This window comes from Sorex araneus, chromosome 6 (genome assembly GCF_027595985.1).
Source record: "Sorex araneus isolate mSorAra2 chromosome 6, mSorAra2.pri, whole genome shotgun sequence".
In the NCBI taxonomy this organism is placed as follows: Eukaryota; Metazoa; Chordata; class Mammalia; order Eulipotyphla; family Soricidae; genus Sorex; species Sorex araneus.
Window position 1 is genome coordinate 28,888,749 of NC_073307.1, and position 20,787 is coordinate 28,909,535.

The following is a 20,787-nucleotide window of genomic DNA, read 5'->3' on the forward strand; positions in this document are numbered from 1 at the left end:
CATGAGATTTATTGTGTATCTATATATATGCTGTGAAAGAATAAGATACCAGGAAGTGTCTGGGAGACAGTGTTTTTCTCAGCTAATCAGTTGCTGCATACATGCTCTGTAGTTATTTTGTAAAATATGGTGTAGCAATCACTAGAAATTTAAGGGTCCTGAATTAGTCTCCCACTTACGTTAGTTACTATATAACTAAACCCAGAGCTTCCTCTTTCTTCAGTGCTGTACTATCTCTCTGGCCTGCTTTTCCTGTTTTTGAATTTCTAGTTATTGAATTATGCTCAGGTAGCTGTATGAATTTGTTGAGATTTTAAAATTTCTTAGAACTGTACTAGTAGCTGCTACTTACTTGTGATTATTTAAATTAATTTTAAAAAATCTGTTAAGGCATTGACTAAAACCCTGTATGACTTATGGCTACCATAGTGGACAATACAGATAAGAATCATTCCCATCATGCCAGATGTTCTATTAGATAACATTGTTATAGAATATGGGACACCATTTTCTTTCAGAAAGTGCTTAGTCTTAGAAATATAGGCACCATTTTTCTGCTGAGGGCCATTTGGATATTTATTATATTATTGGCAAGCCATAAAGTACAGAGTGACATGCTACAGGAAGCAGATGAGAAATGTATGTGTCAGTTCCATCACGTAAAGCCAATTTGATTTGATGCTTTCCTATCCCTAGTTTAGTGAGTATGTAGGACTTTGCAAATTTGCCTGTCATTATATAGGCCATATATATATATTGCACTGTTGCATATATAGATATTAATGTGAAAGAAAAGCACTATCTAAATGGTATCCTTTGAAACCTTCAGGAGACATGAAAGTCACTAGAGTAGCTACTGTTTATTGTAGAAGAAATAGCCAGAAAAGCACTTTCATAGTTGTGGAATAGCCATCCCCTGTGTTTATTCAAGGAAGAATGTCAGAAGGTTGAGTCATAAAAAAATATTATGCACATAGAGAGTCCTGTCTTTCAACACTCTTTTTTTTTTGGCGGGATGGGGGACAGGCATACCCAGTGATACTCAGGGGTTACTCCTGGCTCTGTGCTCAGGAATTACTCCTGGTTGTACTTGGGAGACTGTATGGGATGCTGGGGTTTGAACCTGGGTTGATGTTCATGAAGCAAATGCCCTACCTGTTGTACTGTCACTCCTGCCCCTCAGTACTTTTCTTAGAGTTTCAACATAAGCAACAAAATAATGCTGATAAACTATTGAATGGACACATGGATGAACTATTATGCCACTTAGAATATTTTGCTGTGCTTTGTAGATTTTTTACAGTATATTTATAAAAATGTGTGGGTTTGTGTAATGTGATAGGAGGCCTTCTAAGCAGCACTCAGAGGCCCAACCCTCATTGTGATTCTTGGCCAGCTGGACTATTGATTCTGTGAGAGAACCTGTAGATGCTGTACTGCAAGGGTCCTGCAGTGCTAGGGATTACCCAGACCACTGTGGTGATACTCTGGGGCTGCCCCAGGTTGCCCCTAGTGGTGGCTTTTGAAATTATGTGGTTATGTTTTCATTTTACTTAAAGAAGACTGAAGCTTGAAAAAATTGATCCAAGGGTATATTGTCATTGGGATCTGAGCTAATGTTACAGAAATGTTTTGACCTTGTGTGCTAAAGTTTATTTTACAAACTACTATGCTGGTGATGAAGAAGGAACAGGAATGGTAATCTAAGTGTATGAGGCTCATGTCATCCGGAAACTGTAAATTCCATGTTTTTTTCTCTTTATAGAACAACAATATGTAATCTTTACACCATGCCACGAATTGGAGAGCCTGTCTGGCTTACAATGATGTCAGGGACTCCAGAAAAGAACCAGCTTTGTCATCGTTTCATGAAGGAGTTTACTTTTCTAATGGAAAATGCTTCTAAAAATCAGTATGATTTACTTTTATCTGTCTAAATTATCTTAGTGTTTTTTTGCTATGACTAGATATCAAGATTGTAATTAATCTTCATTATAAGAATGAATTTTAGCCATCGTCTTTAGTATTGGTTATATTAGGCTAATCAAAACAATTCTCAAAGATAAGCAAAAGGTAATGGAAGAAAGCCGCCATTGAATAAAAAGTAGTAGAAATATCTTCTTGTGTTAAATTAAAATTCTTGACATTTTACAGTGTTCTCTAAGACCAGTTTTTAAGAATTGTAACATGGTTTCATTTTGTAGAAAGGTAAGCTGAATGAAGTTTCAGGGTTTCAATTACATATTTTAATTTGATATCTAAAAATGTTGTCTTTTTTCCCCCATTTTGGTCTTGGGCCATACTTGGTGGTGCTCAGGGGGTTACTCCTGCTCCGGTATTCAGGGATCATTCCTGGTAGGCTTGGGGAGACCATACTGAGTACTGGGGATCCAAATTGGGTCTGCCACTTGCAAGGCAAGCACCTTACGCACTATATTCTTGATCTGGCTCCCAAAATACTGTTGCTTTCTATTAAATTCTTAGAAACCATATGAAATTAATTTGAATGTTTTTGTTCTCTCTGATAGTAGGCAAAATATACTTAATACTTGCTTTTCTTCTTTTTTCCATTAAGCATTGGAATATATAAACCTGCAAGCTAATTAATAAACTCTGCATATGAAACACTTAAAGGAAATCCATAGTTTTCAAATGAAATAGCATATTTCTGATTATCAAAATAGCTCCTTTGGAATCTCTCTTAGATTTTCTTAACTATTCTTCAACTAAAAGATTTAATGTCTATGCCTGTTCTTTCCCTTTCTCTTGATTCTTTCTGCTGTAAGTGCCTAGGAGTGACTGTACTTTTTTGCTTTTTGTTGTACTTTTACTTTGGGTTTTATAATCATAGATTTGATTCGAATAGAATATGTTTTGTTTTCAGATTTTTGCCAGCACTCATTACTGCCGTTCTGACCAATCATCTTGCCTGGGTTCCAACCGTCATGCCTAATGGACAACCACCTATAAAAATATTTTTAGAAAAACATTCCTCTCAGAGTGTGGACATGTTGGCAAAGACTCATCCTTATAACCCACTTTGGGCACAACTGGGTATGTAACTTGAAAAACCTTACATTATGTGTTGCATATAACTATTGCCTAATTACAGTTATTTTATAGCAGAAACAAATTTTAATTGCTCTTTTACTTTTTTGTTCATTCTAAAGCACTTCTGTGATAATGTTTTATGCACTTTAGTGTTTCCACTTTTTTTTATTCTGAAGTCTTTTTGCCATCGTGTTTGCTAAATTGTCTTCTCCCTGTCTTATGCCCAATAATATTTCTTAGAGAAAGCTATTGGAGCAAGAGGTGCAGGATGATGTTTGGTTTATTACTAACATCAAGATCTTCAGATTTTATTTTATTACGTATCTTGTCTAGGAAGAATGAATTCACAAAGCTACCTGTGATAGAATAAATATAATTAAATGAGAGCTAGTTGCTAAGATTTCTGAGAACAGATGACTGGTTAAAGAAACTTTGGTAACGTCTACATAATGGAATACTATACAGCTGTTAGAAAAGATGAAGTCATGAAATTTGCATGTAAGTGGATCAACATGGAGAGTATCATGCTTAGTGAAATGAGTCAGAAAGAGAAGGACAGATGTAGAAGGATTGCACTCACTTGTGGAATATAAAGTAACAGAATGGGAGACTAACACCTAAGGATAGTAGAGATAAGGACCAGGAGGATTGCTCCACAGCTTGGAAGCTGGCCTCACATTCTGGGGGAAAAGGCAGCCCAGATAGAGAAGGGACTAGCAAGTAAAGGATGCTTGGAGGGCCCGCTCGGGATGGGAGATGAGTGCTGAAAGTAGACTATAGACTGAGATGACGGCCACTTAATACCTGTATTGCAAACCACAACACCCCAAAGGAGAGAGAGTAAAAGGGAATGCCCTGCCACAGGTTGGGGGGGTGATGGGGGTGATGGATGGGAGGGATACTGGGAACTTTGGTGGTGGAGAATGGGCACTGGTTGAGGGATGGGTACTCGATCATTATATGACTGAAACGTAAGCACAAAAGTTTCTAAGTCTGTAACTGTACCTCACGATGAGTCACTAAAAAAAATTGAAAAAAATAAAAAAAAATTGTTGTATCACTGTGAGATAGACCCTTAGAAAGCTGTTCATAATTAGGTTTCAGTCATACAGGTTCCAATATCCATCCTTCCACCAGTGTATGTTTCCCAGCACCAATGTCCCAGTTTCCAATTTCTGTCCCATCACTTCCCACCTCCTAGCCTGCCTGTCTGTTTCTCTTTTGGGTCTCTCTTTGTCTCTATCTCTCTCTATTTCTTTCTCTCTCCTCTCTCTCTCTCTCTCTCTTTCTCTCTTCCTTTAGGACATTGTGGTTTGCAATACAGATTCTGAAAAGTTATCAAGAATATCCCTTTTTCTACTCAGTTCTTGTCCTATATGATCATTTCCAGCTATTATTGTCATACTGTTCTCTTCTCTATCTTACCCATCCTCTACCCTACGTGCCCTTGTGGTTGATTCCAACCATTGACCAGTCCTCCTTACCCGTTTTCCTGGACCGTAGATATTAGTCTTTATATAACACATTGGTGAGTATCTGCCGATGTTTCATGTTCAACCTTTTTTAACCTACATATAATTACAAATTGGTGAAGGATATAGATTTGTCTCCTTTATGAAATTCTCCTTGTTCATTAAAAATATTCAGGGAGTTGAAGGAGTCAGTAGAAGCAGAATCCTCTCTCAGGCATACTTATAGTTTCTGATCCAGAGGCTGGATGATTTACCTGTTCCTCCTAGAGTCAACTGCCAGTCATCTTGAGGCTCTTTCCATATTTCACTTTTCAGAAAGCTGTCTCTGATTTTATTCCATTTGGGATACATTTTGCAGCTTTGCCCCCACATACCTCTGAAGTCTGCCTCAGCTGTAAGCTCTTTCAGGGCAAGGATTTTTTTTCTTTTTAAAATACAGAAACTACAAAATAAACAATGATCCTAAGCTCCTGGCTGAGAAATGTGACTAACCAAACTATTACAAGAACAGAGAGTAAAGGGAAAACTGGCCCCAGTGTCACCCAGGAGCATATTCTTCTCAGAAAAGGCTTCAGAATGGCACAATCCCAGTAGGCTCACACTCAGCTTTTTTTTTTTTTTTTACATCATAAAGAGAAATATACACACACACATATATACACACATATAGATATAGATATAGATATATGCTTCTTGGAGAGCCCGGCAAGCTACCTAGAGTATCCTGCCCGCATGGCAGAGCCTGGCAAGCTCCCCGTGGTGTATTTGATATGCCAAATAGAGTAACAATAATAGGTTTCATTCCCCTGACTCTAAAAAGAACCTCCAGTCATTGCGAAAAATGGGTAAGGAGAGGCTGCTAAAATCTCAGGGCTGGGACGAATGGAGATGTTACTGGTGCCCACTAGAGTAAATCGATGAACAACGGGATGACAGTGACAGTGATCACACACACATACACATGTACACACACTGTACACACACATATATACCACAAATGAGTGCAGTCATTCTGTAGTGGTTCTTCTTCTTCTGACTCATTTCACTTAGCATGATATTTATTCTCCATGTCCATTCACTTATAGGTAAGTGAATTTTTCCTAACAGCTGCATACTATTCCATTGTATAGATGCGCTATGATTTCTTTATCCATTCATTTGTGAGCACTCAGCTTGTTTCCAGATTCTGGCTATGGTGAATAGTGCTGCAATGAACATAGGAATACAGATGATGTTTTTGGGCCCCCAAGATACATTCCCAGAGGTGGTATAGCTGGATCAAATGTCTTCCACCCTTTTAATGGTCATGTCTAATATGAATTCAGTAGTAAAAATGAACCATATGACAAATATGCTGTTATTTGTTTTCTACTTAGAATGGGTCTCATTTTTTCTGCTTTTTTTTTTTCTTTTCTTTTGGCTTTTTGGGTCACACCAGGCGATGCTCAGTGGTTACTCCTGACTCTGTACTCGGAATTACTCCTGGCACTTCTTGGTGGACGATATGGGTTGATTGAACCCAGGTCAGCCTTGTGCAAGGCAAATGCCCTACCTGCTGTACTATTGCTCCAGCCCCTGCTCTTTTTGATCTATTGTAATTACCCATTCCTTAGGTCAAAGGGTGAGCAACCTTTTTTCTGCCAAAGGCCATTTGGATATTAATAACATCATTTCAGCGACCATACTGTATAGGCAGATGGGTCACAGGCAGCTTTCCAGAAGCATACATATCTTCCTGTCATATACCCGGCTAGACTACAGAATTTCATGGGCCTTATATAGCCTATGGGCTGATCTAAGATTGTCCCTATCTTTGCTCTAGAAGTAGTTAGGGAACTAGTAAGCTCCAGAATAATTGGAGCTAGTGTGGAATCCTGGGCAGGGCAGCAACAGTAAGATAATAGTTCGAGAATAAGATTAAAATCAAAGACAGTTAAGTGTTACTGTGATTCTTCCAACACTTCTCCATTACACCTATTACTGTGTTCCTCTCCTTGCCCCCTAGCAGATATTGTACAATTTTTCTTCTTTGCGATGGGTTCAATCCTTCTGGACATAATACTTAAGGAGGTATCTTCCTACTTAAGATGAAGTGTTCTGCTTTTTTCTGGGATCTGGCAAAGAGAATATTCTTGGAAAATGCTTTTCTCAGAACTGGGTCTTTGAGATTTCAGAACCATAGAAGCTTCTTGAGGAAGCTAGGAAACCTCTCCATCTTGTCATTTAGTTCAGAACATTTATCAAATTCTGCTCTCCTGAATATTCACTGCCTATTAAAGAACTAAAAGTGAAACCTAAGTAGCCTCCATACAATAAACATAGGTTTCTGGTCATTGAAGTAGCCTGATGAGGAAAGTTTATGTTCATTATCTGAATTTTCCATTGCAGGGGACTTGTATGGCGCTATTGGCTCTCCTGTACGTTTAGCAAGGACTGTCGTAGTCGGCAAACGGCAAGACATGGTCCAGAGGCTGCTGTATTTTCTTACTTACTTTATAAGATGCTCTGAACTTCAAGAAACACATCTTTTAGAAAATGGAGAAGATGAGGCCATCGTTATGCCAGGCACAGTTATTACCACCACATTAGAGAAAGGTGAAATAGAAGAATCTGAATATGTGCTTATTACAATGCATAGAAATAAAAGTAGTTTGCTTTTTAAAGAATCAGAAGAAACAAGGACTCCTAATTGTAACTGTAAATATTGTAGTCATCCACTCCTTGGGCAAAATACAGAGAATGTTTCACAGCATGAGAGAGAAGACACTCAAAATGGCACTAAGGAAATGCTAGGAATTTCAGATGAGCGCCGAACAATTTCTCCTTCTGACTGCCAAGAAGAAAATGGTGCTGATATTAAACAGTACAGAAATAAATTAAGAACTTGCATTGACACCAAGTTAGAAACAGTTGTTTGTACAGGATCTGCTCCAGTTGACAAATATGCATTGTCAAAGTCAGACACAGAGACAGCAAAAGAAACATGGCAGAGTGAAGAGTTTCTGGATAGAGATAATCACACAGGCAAAGTGTTAAGACCCACAGGAATGGTTGTGGAAAAAAAGCCTCCAGATAAGCTTGTCACTGCTGCATTTTCTTGTGAGGCAGCCCAGACAAAGGTTACTTTCTTGATTGGGGATTCCATGTCTCCTGACTCAGATACTGAACTCCGTAGTCAGGCAGTGGTGGATCAGATTTCCAGACATCACACCAAACCACTGAAGGAAGAAAGAGGGGCTACTGATCAGCTTCAAGAAACTCAACAAACAACCAAGGACCAATCTGGAGAGTCTGTTATATCAAACGTGGTTTCTGGAGAGTCCTGTGAACTTTCCTGTTGGAATCATTCAGACCCAGAAAGCATGAGTTTATTTGATGAATATTTTAATGATGATTCAATTGAAACCAGGACTATTGATGATATTCCAGTTAAAACAAATGCTGACAATAAAGAACATTGCTGTATTTTAGAGTTTTCGAAAAGACCATGTATAAAAAATAACAAACAAAACAGTGAATTTTGTAAATGTGTAGAAACAGTTCATCAAGACTCATGTAAAGCCTGCTTTCCTCAGCAGGACCAAAGAGATACTCTCTCTATTCTTGTCCCCCATGGGGATAAAGAGAGTTCAGAGAAAAAAAATGTTGGAACTGACTGGGACATTCCAAGAAATGAAAGTTCAGATAGTGCCCTAGGAGATAGTGAAAGTGAAGATACAGGCCATGATATGAACCGACAAGTAAGCAATTATTACGGAGGAGAGCAAGAGGATTGGGCAGAAGAGGATGAGATACCTTTTCCTGGGTAAGTAGGACATTTAATTTATAATAGGTCCTCTATGAATATTCTTCTTGTTTGACTGATTCCTGAAGGTTAGTAGTAGGTGATTTAAAAAAAATGAATATAGAAGTATTTTATTTGCTTATACTTATCAAAATGACTAAAGCTAATCCCTTGGGCATTGCAGAAATGTTTTATGAAAGCATTAGAGAAAAGTTTTGTTGATATTTAGAAGATTCATTACTACTTAGATAATTTTTAAGACATTTAGCAGCCAGTTAGGCTTTTAAGAGGATCTATTCTGAGCCTGGTAACTGGGGAGAGAAGGAAGGATATGGTGTTTAGAAATAAATTTGCCAAAGCCTAAGAGTAAAATAGGAAATGTCTTTCTGGTGAAATATACTAGAGAGAGATTTATACTTGAGAAATCTAACAAAATGTTTAGAATTTATGAGGTATTTGCTTTGTTTTGGATGTTGATTTTTTTAATTTGATTTTATTTAAAATATTTTAAACATAATCAAGTCTCTCATCAGAGTGTTGTGCTCATCTCAGTAGAACCTCTATTTTGGATCAAAAGGTCTATTTTATTGCCTATTTGTGTCCTTAAGCTAGTTTGTTTTTTTTTAACTTAAGAATGACTTTACTTTTTAGAAAATGATGGTACTGAAAGTATGAATTAAGTGAGTCCAGCTTATTTTTTATTAATAAAGTATGTTTATTATTAATTAGACATGACTTCTTTGGAACCTCTTCCAGGTCAAAATTAATTGAAGTGAGTGCTATTCAGCCCAACATCGCTAACTTTGGGAGGTCCTTGTTGGGTGGCTACTGCTCATCTTATGTTCCTGACTTTGTTCTTCAAGGAGTTGGAAGTGATGAGAGGCTCCGTCAGTGTCTGGTATCAGATTTGTCTCATGCTGTGCAGGTGAGTGATCTTAACTATGCTTGAGTTATTTTAGAATAAATTATATTACTCTTTACTGTAAAAATACTCTTTTACCCTGTTAGAATTTTATTATCACTTTATTCTGTTTCTCTTAGTGTCTTTTTATTGCCTCATTCCATCAGCGTTATCTTTGGAAACTTTGTTTGCTTATTATAAATATAAGTGAATTTGTTTTCTTTTTTAGCATCCAGTATTGGATGAACCAATAGCAGAAGCTGTCTGTATTATAGCCGATATGGATAAATGGACTGTTCAGGTGGCCAGTAGCCAGAGACGCGTGACAGATAATAAGTTGGGAAAGGAAGTATTAGTTTCCAGTCTTGTTTCCAATCTGCTTCATTCCACTCTTCAGCTTTATAAACACAATTTATCTCCAAATTTTGTAAGTATGTGTAGGACTTGAATCTTTGAGTAGTCCAAAAGGCAAATCTAATCTATTTAGTATATGCTTATATTAAATTCTGTTTTAACGTCATCATTATTTTCTTAAGATATTATGAGTTGAATGTTTTTGATACTTTGAATATTTTCAAAGAACATTTTTACAGTAAAAAGTGAAATATAGTTGACCTTGTACAAGGGGCACTGACTATCCACCAAACTCCATGCATAGTTGAAAGTTTACACTTAAGTTCTGACTCTCCCAAAACTTAACTGAATAACTAGTCATTGGCTAAGACTATCTTTATATACTAGCAATGAATCATAGTGAACTTAAATTAGAAAAATAATCCATTCACACTTGAACATTTGCAATGTTTGATATTATAATAACTCAGTGATGAGCACTTGTGAATGTATACAGTATATTTCCCTAAAATTCAGTACCTTAATGTGATGGTGTTTGGAGATGAGCCTTTGGGATGCAGTTAAGTAGGGTGTTTCTCAATTAGTGGCCCTCTAATAAGATGAAACTAGAGGTTGTACCTCAGGAGGACACAGGAACTGGCAGCAATCTGTCTGTAAGGCACTAAAAGTTCTCATAATATTTCTCTCACGGTGATTTGAGCTTCCGTGAGAAAATAATTCTCTGTTTAAGCCACTGAATCTGTAGTACATTATTAAAGCAGTTCGTGCTAACTTAAGACTGAAGAGGATGAGTATATGTCTTTACTGTCTATTATTTTAGCAGCTCAAATTCAGTCTATGATTAATGTGAGGTAAGGTTTGCAGTGTCCTTAAACTTTGTACAGACACTCATTGATAGGTCAGGACTTTAGTGATCCTCTTAATAATACTGCTTCCTTCATAATGAATATATCATTTCCAATTTTTAAGGCTCTCTCATTTTATTGTTAGGAGCACTATATTAATGCATAGTTAAGATCTCCATACATCAGTATGATAAACACCATCTGACAGTTTTTTGTCTTGCAGTATATAATGTGATGGACAGTGAAACTTTTACCTTCATATGAGAGATAGATATTAATTTTCTGTTCAATATTGTACTGGAACATGTAGAAGAGTTGTTAGTGAAGAGAAATAAAAATACAGGATAAATTTAAGAAGGTGGCTTGTACATTGAAAACTGTAAAACATTGTTGAAAGAACTTAAGGGAAATAATAATAAAATTAGATCCTGTATTCATTAATTCTTAGAGAGTATTATTAAGATGACAGTGTAACTCCTATCAAAAATTCCCATTCTGGGCTGGTGTGATATTACAGTGATTAGGGCATTTGCCTTGCATGTGATGACTTGGGTTCAATCCCCAGTACTACATGTGAACTCCCCCACCCACCCCAAGTCCTGCCAGGAATGATCCCTTAGCTCAGAGCCAGGAATAAGCTCTAAATACTGCCAGGTATGGCTCAAAAACAAAGGCAGTACATTCTTGTTTTGTTTTGGAGTCACACCCAGCAGTACTCAGGGCTTATTCCTGGCTCTGTGCTCAGGGATCACTTCTAGTGGTTTAGGGTACAGTATGGATGTTAGGAATTGAACCCAGGTTAGCTGTGTGCAGGGTAAGCAAGCACCTTATGCACTTTACTATCTCTCCAATCAAATTACTTTTGTTTGTTTTGGTTTTGGTTTTTGAAAAAATAAATTCATCCTAAAATCTGAATGTTATCATAAAGGACCCTAGAGAGGCAAATCAATCCTGGAAAAATACAGGAAGATTTGAAGAAATAAACTTCAAAGTGAAAATAATTTAAATAGTGTCAGTCATTAGGAAAAAATATTGATCAATAGAATACTATAGTCTGGAAATAAACCCTCAAATAATCAGTTACTCTTTTTGTTTGTTTTTGGGCTATAGGGAAAGGAGTCTTTTCAACAAATTATGGTCAGAAAATTATATATCCATATATAAAAGAAGGAAGTTGAGGGGCCAGAGAGTATAGCAAGTATTTTGCATATGACTGGCCTGGGTTCAATCCCGACAGGCAAATCCAGAAGTGATTCCTGACCACAGAACCAGGAATTTAACCCTGGGTATAGCAGGATGAAGCCTTAATAGAAACAAACAAGACAAATACAAAAAAGAATGAAATTGAAACCTTATCTTATATATGTAAAAATGAACTGAAAAGTTAAACTCTGGCTGGGTTAGCATGTGTCAGACCCCTGGTTTGAGATCTATTCCTGGAACAACAGGAACCCCTCAGCACTTGAATATAGTCCTGGTGAGTCCAGAGCACTGCCTGGTCAAACATCACCAGGGTTGGTTCCTATAATAAAAACTCACATCAGTTTAAAAGTAAAACAAAACTTTGGCACTGGGGCAGTAGTACAGCAAGTTGAGCATTTGTTTTGGACATTGCCCTTCTGGGTTCAATCCCCAGCACCCCATGTGGTCCCCTTAGCCTGCCAGGACTGATCCCTGAATGCAGCCAGGAGTGAACCTGAGCACTTAGTTGAATGTGTTCCCCAAACAAAAAACAACTGAAATAGCCCAAAACATTGGAAGGGAGGTAGGGAGATCACAACTGCTGTGCCTGTGGCGTGCTTCTGGCTCTTTGCTCAGGGATTTCCCCTTGATGGGGCTTGAGGGACCCAGGTTGGCCTCATGTGAAGCAGTTGCCCTACCTGCTATACTTTCTCTCCAGCCCCAAACGTAAATAAACAAAAACTTAATTGCTAAAATTATAATATCTTCAGGGGCTGGAGAGATAGGTCAGCAGACAAGGCACTTGCTTGCATGTGACCAACCTGGGTTCAATTTCTGGTTCCCCAAGCATCATTGGGTGTGATTTCTGAGTTCAGAGCCAGAAGTGACTCTAAGCTTCACCAGGTGTAGTCCTAAAACAAGCAAAAAACAGGAAAAATCAAAAACTAAAAAAAAAATTAAAAGTTGTGAGGTTAGATTACAATGTGGACTTATTCTTCCTTCCTGAGGAATGCTTGTAGATTTATAAACTTTCCTCTTAACACAATTTCTGCTGTGTTCCATAAGTTCTTATAATTTGTGTCTTCATTCTCATTTGTTTCCAGAACTCTTCATTTCCTATTTGATTTCCTTTCTAAGCCACTGGTTGTTCGGTAGTGAGCTGTTTAATTTCCAGGTTTTTGATTTGATTTTCTGTTTGTGTGTATGTGATTCACTTCTATTTTCAGTGTATCTGATACAATCTCTGTCTTCTTAATTTTATGGAGGTATGTTTTGTTGCCCAGAAAGTGATCTCTCTTGGAGAATGTCCCATGCACACTTGAGAAGAATGTGTATTCAGCTTTTTTGGTATGAAGTGTCCTATATGTATCTGCTAAACCCCTTTCTTCCATTTCTTCCCTCAGATAAAGTATGTCCTTGCTGAGTTTGAGTCAGGTTGATCTCTGAAGAGGTTATCAAGTTGTGTTGAACTAGTATTGTGTTGCTATCAATGTCTTTCTTTAAGTCTATGAGTAGTTGTTTTAAGTATTTTGCTGGTCCTCATTAGGGGCATATACATGAAGGAATATGAGTTCTTCCTGATGTACAGATCTCTTGATCATTAAGAAATGACTGTAACTGTCTCTAGTGACTTTCTTCAGTCTGTAATCAATGTGGTCTGGTACCAGTATGGTCACCCCAGCTTTTTTTTTTTTTTTAATTTCATTTTATTGAATCACCATGTGGAAAATTACAATGCTTTCAGGCTTAAGTCTTAGTCATACAATGCTGAAACAACCATCCCTTCACCAGTGCCCATATCCCACACCAGAAAAAAAAAAACCCACAGTACGCCTCCCATCCCGCCCACCCCCTTACCCCCCCTTGTAACTGATAAATTTCATTTTACTTTCTATTTACTTTGGTTACATTCAATATTTCAGCACAATCCTCACCATTATTGTTAGGAGCACCCCACTAGAGTCAGACCTGTTGTGAAGGGAAATGAGGTCGCGCGCGGTGGCTACCGAGGCCGAGCAGTTTTGGATTTCTGTACTTTAACAACTAAGTCCAGGGAGATTTCTTCCGGATATTGGATCATTGCAAGCTTGTAAACCCCATCTGTGGTCGTCATAATATGGCGGGTCCCCACGCCCTCCATCCCCGGGAAGGACAGGCGAGAGAGAGAGAGAAATACCTTTCCCCTCCAACCCCAGCTTTTTTTAGGGAGTTGTTTGCCTGTAGAATTGTTTTCCAGCCTTTGACTTTGAGTCTGTGTTTCCTCTGACTGTTCAGATATGTTTCTTGCATTTAGGTTCCATTTTCTGATCAATCCTGCTACTCTGTGTCTTTTAATTGGTGCATTTAGCCCATGACATTGAGAGAGATTATTGTTATGGGATTTGCCCCATCTTTCTGCCGAAGTTTGGTGTATTTGAGGGTCTTGTCGTCTTAAAGTAGCCTGTTCAGTTTTTCTTGTAATCATGATTTTGATTCTATGAAGTTCCTGAGTTGTTGTTTGTGAAAAACTGTTCTTTGTTGTTGTTCTTTCTGACATGAATGAGTCTAGCTAGGTAAAGTATTCTTGGTGAGGCATTTATTTCATTTGAGTTTTTTCACTGTATCCCACCACTGTGTTTGGCCCTGAAGGTTTCATCAGATAAGTCTCCATAATCTTAAGGATGCTTCATTTAATAAGCAATTTCTTTCTTTAAACTTGTTGCTTTCAGAATTTTATCTCTGTCTATGGTTTTTGTCATTCTGATCGGGATGTGTCTTAAAGTATTTTTTTTGGACTTCTTTTAGCTGCTACCCTTTGGGCCTCCTTAATTGGCTTGCATGTGCTCTTCAGCTCTGGGAATGTCTCAGCAATTATGTCTTTGACAGTTTCTTCTTCATCAGGGTTTTCTTCTTGTTCTTCTGGACTCCAATAATTTTTATGTTATTCCTCTTGGCTTCATTCAATTTTTCTTCACATCTGTTAGTTTATTTTGAAGTTCTTTTCCATTTTCTGCTGTTTTCTGGAGATTCTTTGCACCTCATCTTGGAGCTCACTGATTCTGTCCTCAGTAGCTATTACTCTGCTGCTGAAGCCTTCCACTGAGTTTTTCATTTCACCTACCAGGTTTTTCAGATCTGTCATTTTTCTTTTTAAATTCTATTTATTTATTTATTTTGCTTTTTGGGTTACACCTGGCGTTGCACAGTGGTTACTCCTGGCTCATGCACTCAGGAATTACTCTTGGTGGTGCTTGGGGGACCGCATGGGATGCTGGGAATCGAACTTGGGCTGCCCATGTGCAAGGCAAATGTCCTACTCGCTGTGCTATAGCTCCAGCCCCAGATCTGTCATTTCTGTTTGTAGTGTTGTTTGCATTTTCCTTATTTCTGCTCTCAAATCTTCTTGTATTTTATTGGCAATGTGGTCCATTGTTTCTTTTAGGTCCCTATGCATCTTTAATAACTTCCTTCAGAATTTTTATCAGAGAGGTTATATAGCTCACTGTTACTGGTTTGGTCATCTGGGCTAGCTTTTCACTCACTAAGCCTGGTGGGTTTCTGTGTTGCTTTACCATTGTGACCTGTGTGGTTTTGACTTTCATGCTTACTGTTTTTATTGTGTTTTGGTGTAATATTAATTGAGATAGGGGCTAATATTAATTGAGATTGGCCAAATTGTTTTTGGTGATCAGGCTGCCCTAGTGAAAGTTCACATAAGAGGGTAATTAATGTTCTTATGTGATATGGAGGGGGAGATTAACGCAGCCACGGCTCCAGACACCTCACCCACTGGGCCTGTGACCTGGATTAGGAGAAATGTGTCCTTGTGGCTTGAGTCCTAATGGTGGCTGCACCCTGCCTGGGTTGTTGTCCCTCCTAAGGTGGTAAATTTGTTATGTGTAATTTATCATTTTTAAAAAACCAGAAATTTCATAGAATCTAATTTTTGGCATGAGCTAGAAAAAAATTTAGACTCCTAGAGCCAAATAGCATTGAGCCTGTGCCCCAAGTTGCTCAGGAGATAACACAAGCAGTAGAGTTCGTTCCTAGAATATGTGAGTGCCTCTGTTCAATTGCCAGCCCTGTTTGCTCTCCTCCCCAGAACCTGAGTATTGCTGTTGCATCCCTATGAAAACTGTGCTCCAAAATTTAGTTTCATGTTGAAATGACTAAATATAATTTCCCAGAACACGGTGCTTTAAATTTTTCATCACTTTTGGTTGGAAATCATTTTCTTTTCTTGCTTCTCCCTAACTGCAGTGTGTAATGCATCTTGAAGACCGGTTACAGGAGCTGTACTTCAAGAGCAAAATGCTGTCTGAGTACCTAAGGGGGCAGATGCGTGTTCACGTCAAGGAGCTGGGAATGGTTCTTGGGTAGGTTAATTTCTGACTTTGCTTTTTGCATGTTCCCTAAAATTGCTTTTTCCCCTGGTTAAGTGTCATTTTCTTGCTCCTTTTTTTTTGTTTGTTTCTTTTTGGGTCACACTTGGCGATGCACAGGGGTTATTCCTGGCTCATGCACTCAGGAATTACTCCTGGCGATGCTTGGGGAACCATATGGGATACTGGGAATCGAACCCGGGTTGGCCACGTGCAAGGCAAATGCCTACCCGCTGTGCTATTGCTATAGCCCCTTAAATGTTATTTTCTATTTGAAGCTGAACACAATTAGGGTTTGTTAATTTTGCTAACACTGCATTTTATAAACTTTACTTCATGAAAGTATCTTTTTACTTACTGAAAAATTTCTACACTTGATCTTAACCGAGAAGCGATACTTACTGAAAAATTTCTAACTTTAGTTGCCTTAAATTCTGTAACCCCTTTTCTGTGGGCCACAGATGCTGAGTTATGATTTTATAGGTAGCAGTCAGTTATCCATGTAGCCTATAGGACTAATGTCCTGAAATGAGTTGTTGTTGTTTTATTTCAGGATCGAATCGAGTGACCTTCCTCTTCTGGCTGCTGTAGCAAGCACACACTCTCCTTATGTTGCTCAGATACTCCTTTAATATGCCCAGGTGTTGTTAAAAAGAACTTTGGTGGAATAGGTAAAACCAAGGAAGCAGACATTATTTTCCCTACTAGTCTTCCATTTGAATGAATCCATAGCCTGGGTAATCTGAATTGCAGTGTGTATTTTGTGATTATTGGATAGTTGTTTTCCTTTTGATTAAGTTTTTGAGAGAGAAGATTTTCACCAAGTGAAAATGAAAAGCATAATTTTTGGGGAAAGCATTTGACAATGTCAAAAGGTAAATGATAAATTGATACAAAATAAATATTGAGGAATTGCATATGATATCTACAATATGTTGGCACACTGATTAATAGCAGCTAATGACTTATGGTTAAATTTGTGGAAATAGTTATGTTTTTATTCTTTATTTTAGGTATAGAGTTCTTTAAAACTGATTTTTCATTTTTCTGTTAAAAATAGCTAATTTCTGGATATTTCTCAAAGTATTTAAAACATTCTGTTTATTATAATAAACACAGAGTAATGAGTGTAAATGCGTGTTAACTTACCCACCTAAATGTACAGATGTATCTATTTTTAAACGGCAGAGGTAGAATACAAAATGGTAAACGGTACCTTTTACAAAAAAGTTACTAGTTTTAATTGTATATAATGTTAAATGTTACTTTCTGGTGATATTTCTGTTCCACTCACCCTAAGATATAAGGAAAACCAATTTCTTTTTTAAGGCTAAGGGCTGTAGATTCCTCGAATGAAATACTACTTTATACCATTTGTTTAATTTATAAATACAATTCTTATAAATACTAATATTTACATATTCACTAATTTAATAAATATTAGGGTTAAAAATTGCACCAAAGTATTGGCAAAAATACTATTTTGTTTAAAAGTGCTCAGGTAAATGAGGCCCTGTTTTCGGTACAAGTTCTTCTACAACTATAGGAACTGAATATTTCTTACACTGCTTCATTATTCACTTTACACAGATAGAACTCATTAACTCTTAAAATTATTCTTTTTCTCCAATAGACGATCTCTTCCAAAATCTGATTGTTTCAAAACATTACCACTTTTCAATTTGTTTTTGTATATACTGTAGAATTTTGTCTGTAAGAAAGGCTAATATGGAACCAAACTCTTGTAAGTAATGTAAATAGATAGGTAGATACAGTTTTCAATATGCTCTACTACCTCAGTTTACTTGAATACTACATTATAGTTTGTTATTTAGCCACTTTAGGATACTTTTAATGCTAGAAGTGAAGTTGGTTTCTGCTTTCATGGAATATTTTCATTATAATTGATTACCTTTATAAGTAAAACCGCCAACTTGTTCTGTTACTAAATATATTTACTGCATAATACATCTATTCATGCTACTTAAATTTAAATAATTTAGATTTCTGTGGTTTGTAAAGTGTTTGACCTTGGATTTATAACATTGGGTAACATTTTGCCTTGCTTATTAAGTATCTAAGAAATCTCCAACTAGACAAAGAAGAAATGTTTGTTTTAATGGAATGTAAGGAACTGAAATTGATATGCCTGCATTCATATCGGCCCTTTTGTCCTATCAGCTGGTCCCAGTCACTCCCATGGATGAGTTGCTGCCCTGAAATTTTTTTCCATTTGAAATTTTATAGATCAGTCTCTTTGGCAGAATTTATAGTATAGGACAGTTTTTAGTAGGCCGTTGTACATTATTTTTCATTGTAGCTCAGAATGATTCCAATATCTTTTTCTGGATTTTTTTTGGTAAGTAATCATCAAATTAGCCCTGTTTGAAGTTGTAACTCCTAATAAATGGTCATTTAGGAAATCATCTTCAGTAAATGACCGACTCCTACAAACTTTGTTTGAAGGAAATAACCCATAGTTTCTCATAGAATCATTCATCTTTATAGGATTCCTGAGTTTCAGTAATACCAAACCTCCTGTAATTTCTTCAGCCTTTATTATTGTCATACTTTTCTTACACAAAGCCCAAGAAATGAGCTGCTACTTCTTTAAAGTGTGGTCATTATGATGAATGTGAAAAATTTTGGCCTCTTTGAAACAAATTTTTTCAACTTCTTAAGGTACAGATAAATATATGCTACATATTTTTTAAAACCTGTTTGTTGTAGTAGGAAATTAAAAAGGGATCTTTTGCATTATGGATTTAAAACTGGTATTTTCTTGTATATAAACTAATTGGTTTGGTTTTAAATATTTCTCACCTTATTAATATGTCTTAACTTTGAGTTTGAAAATGTTAAGTGCAATAAACATAGTAGTACAGATTTCATTTTGTTGCAGTTGGCATACACTGGGGCTGATCACTTTTTAAAAAGATTTTACACAATGCCTACTCTGGTAGATGTCTTACAAGAATGTTTTGCGTTCTCTAAGTTATTTAGATGATGGGACATGTAAAATGTACATACTTTTTCTGTGTTCTGTATACATTTCTCAAATGTACATCTGTATTATAATAACATCCCAGTTCTAGGGGAAATTTGTGCAATAAACATGTACATTAATTTGATAGTGATGTTGGTCTTTCTTTCATATGTTTACATGGTATCATTAATAATATGGAATCTGCTCTCAAACTACCTTGTTTTTCCCCAAATGTTACTCATCTGGGCATGTAATCTCATTCATAATGTCTGTCTCTAACGCTAAATTTCTGTATTTGTAATGTAATAAAAAATATGTTATGAGGTTGTTTTGAGAATCAAGTAAAATAATGTTAACAATTTGTCTTAATGGCATTTCCCACAGTTCTATAATTTTGGGCTGATATTGTTGGTAGGTAATCTTGTTTTCCCTTTATACCCTCATGTGGGAAGAATTTAACATACCCTTAACATACCCTTATAAATGAAAGCATGGTTGTAAAAACATACCTACACACACACACACACACACACACACACACATACACACACTTTATGAAAATAAACTGAAAAATTAAAAGAAGGGGCTGGAAAGATAGTACAGGGGTTGAGAAGCTTGCCAGGCATGTGACTTACTCGACTTACTTGTGTTCAATCCCTGGTACCACATGATTCTCCAAACACTACTAGATATGGCCCCAAAACTGCACCACCCAAAAAAGCATATAGTGTCCTAAACATATTATAGTTAACTTTATAGTTAGTAAAACAAAACCTAGAAAAATGACCAGTTGATCTAAATTCTAATTCAGATTTGTTTTTTGATTTGCATGTGACTCTGAGCTAGTATTCCCTCTTTAACAATATTATAGAGAAAGCAGAGGCTGGAGCGGATAACACAGCGGGTAGGGCGTTTGCCTTGCACGTGGATGGCCTGGGTTCGATTCCCAGCATCTCATAGGGTCCCCGGAGCACCGCCAGAAGTATTTCCTGAGTGCCTGAGCCAGGAGTAACCCCTGTGCATCGCTGGATGTGACCCAAAAAGCAAAAAAACAACAAACAAACAAATACAGAGAAAGCAGCTCTTTCATCAGGCCTCAGTGCCTGTTCTGCAGAACTGATCTGGCTTTGACGAGCAACTTGAATGTTGTTTGCATAACTGTTACAGGACTCCATGTTTCATTTGTTCTCAGCAGGACAGAGATATGAGTGACTCCCTGAGCAAAGAAGGTCAGTTTTGCAAGGGGTATTGGTGTGAAAGGAATGATTTCTAAGCATGGAGGGGCAATGGGCCACATGGAGTTGAGTATGAAGGCCTACTAGAAAATACTTCTTCATGAAAAGTGTTAAATTTCTACCCATGGCTGTGATTTTTAGTATTAAAATGAATGGGAAAGTTCAGAGATGATTCCATCTGGACATAAGCTGGTTCAGTATAGTTTCTTTACAGAGTTTAACATTCTTCTGAACTTTTGTGAGGTTTGCTGTACAAGGATTTGTAGCATGCAGCGGGCTCTGTGGCTTTTAGGAGTTAACCAGGTCCCAATCATAGTTCTTACATTCTTTATAATTTGGAATGTAAGAACTATGGGAGAAATTATATGGGTTGGAGCAATAGCACAGCGGGTAGGGCATTTGCCTTGCATGCGGCTGACCCGGGTTCGATTCCTCTGACCCTCTCGGAGAACCTGGCAAGCTACCGAGAGTGTCTAGCCCAATTGGCAGAGTCTGGCAAGCTACCCGTGGCATATTCGATATGACAAAAACAGTAACAAGTCTCACAATGGAGACATTATTGGTGCCCGCTCGAGCAAATCGATGAGCAACAGGATGACAGTGACAGTGACAGAAA

General features: G+C 37.3%; 1 protein-coding gene across 2 annotated transcripts in view; it reads left to right on the top strand.

The window, feature by feature from the left end:
- FNIP1 (folliculin interacting protein 1) overlaps window positions 1–19,081 on the top strand; it is a 112,488-nt gene extending 93,407 nt beyond the window's left edge. For both annotated transcript variants that reach the window (XM_004609840.2, XM_004609841.2), the window contains 7 exons: window positions 1,766–1,912; window positions 2,885–3,054; window positions 6,912–8,328; window positions 9,064–9,232; window positions 9,438–9,635; window positions 15,829–15,944; window positions 16,504–19,081. In XM_004609840.2, the coding sequence (XP_004609897.1) occupies window positions 1,766–1,912; window positions 2,885–3,054; window positions 6,912–8,328; window positions 9,064–9,232; window positions 9,438–9,635; window positions 15,829–15,944; window positions 16,504–16,582 (2,296 nt within the window). In that variant the 3' untranslated portion in view covers window positions 16,583–19,081. The remainder of the gene's footprint in view (window positions 1–1,765; window positions 1,913–2,884; window positions 3,055–6,911; window positions 8,329–9,063; window positions 9,233–9,437; window positions 9,636–15,828; window positions 15,945–16,503) is intronic.
- The last annotated feature ends 1,706 nt before the right edge of the window (window positions 19,082–20,787 follow it).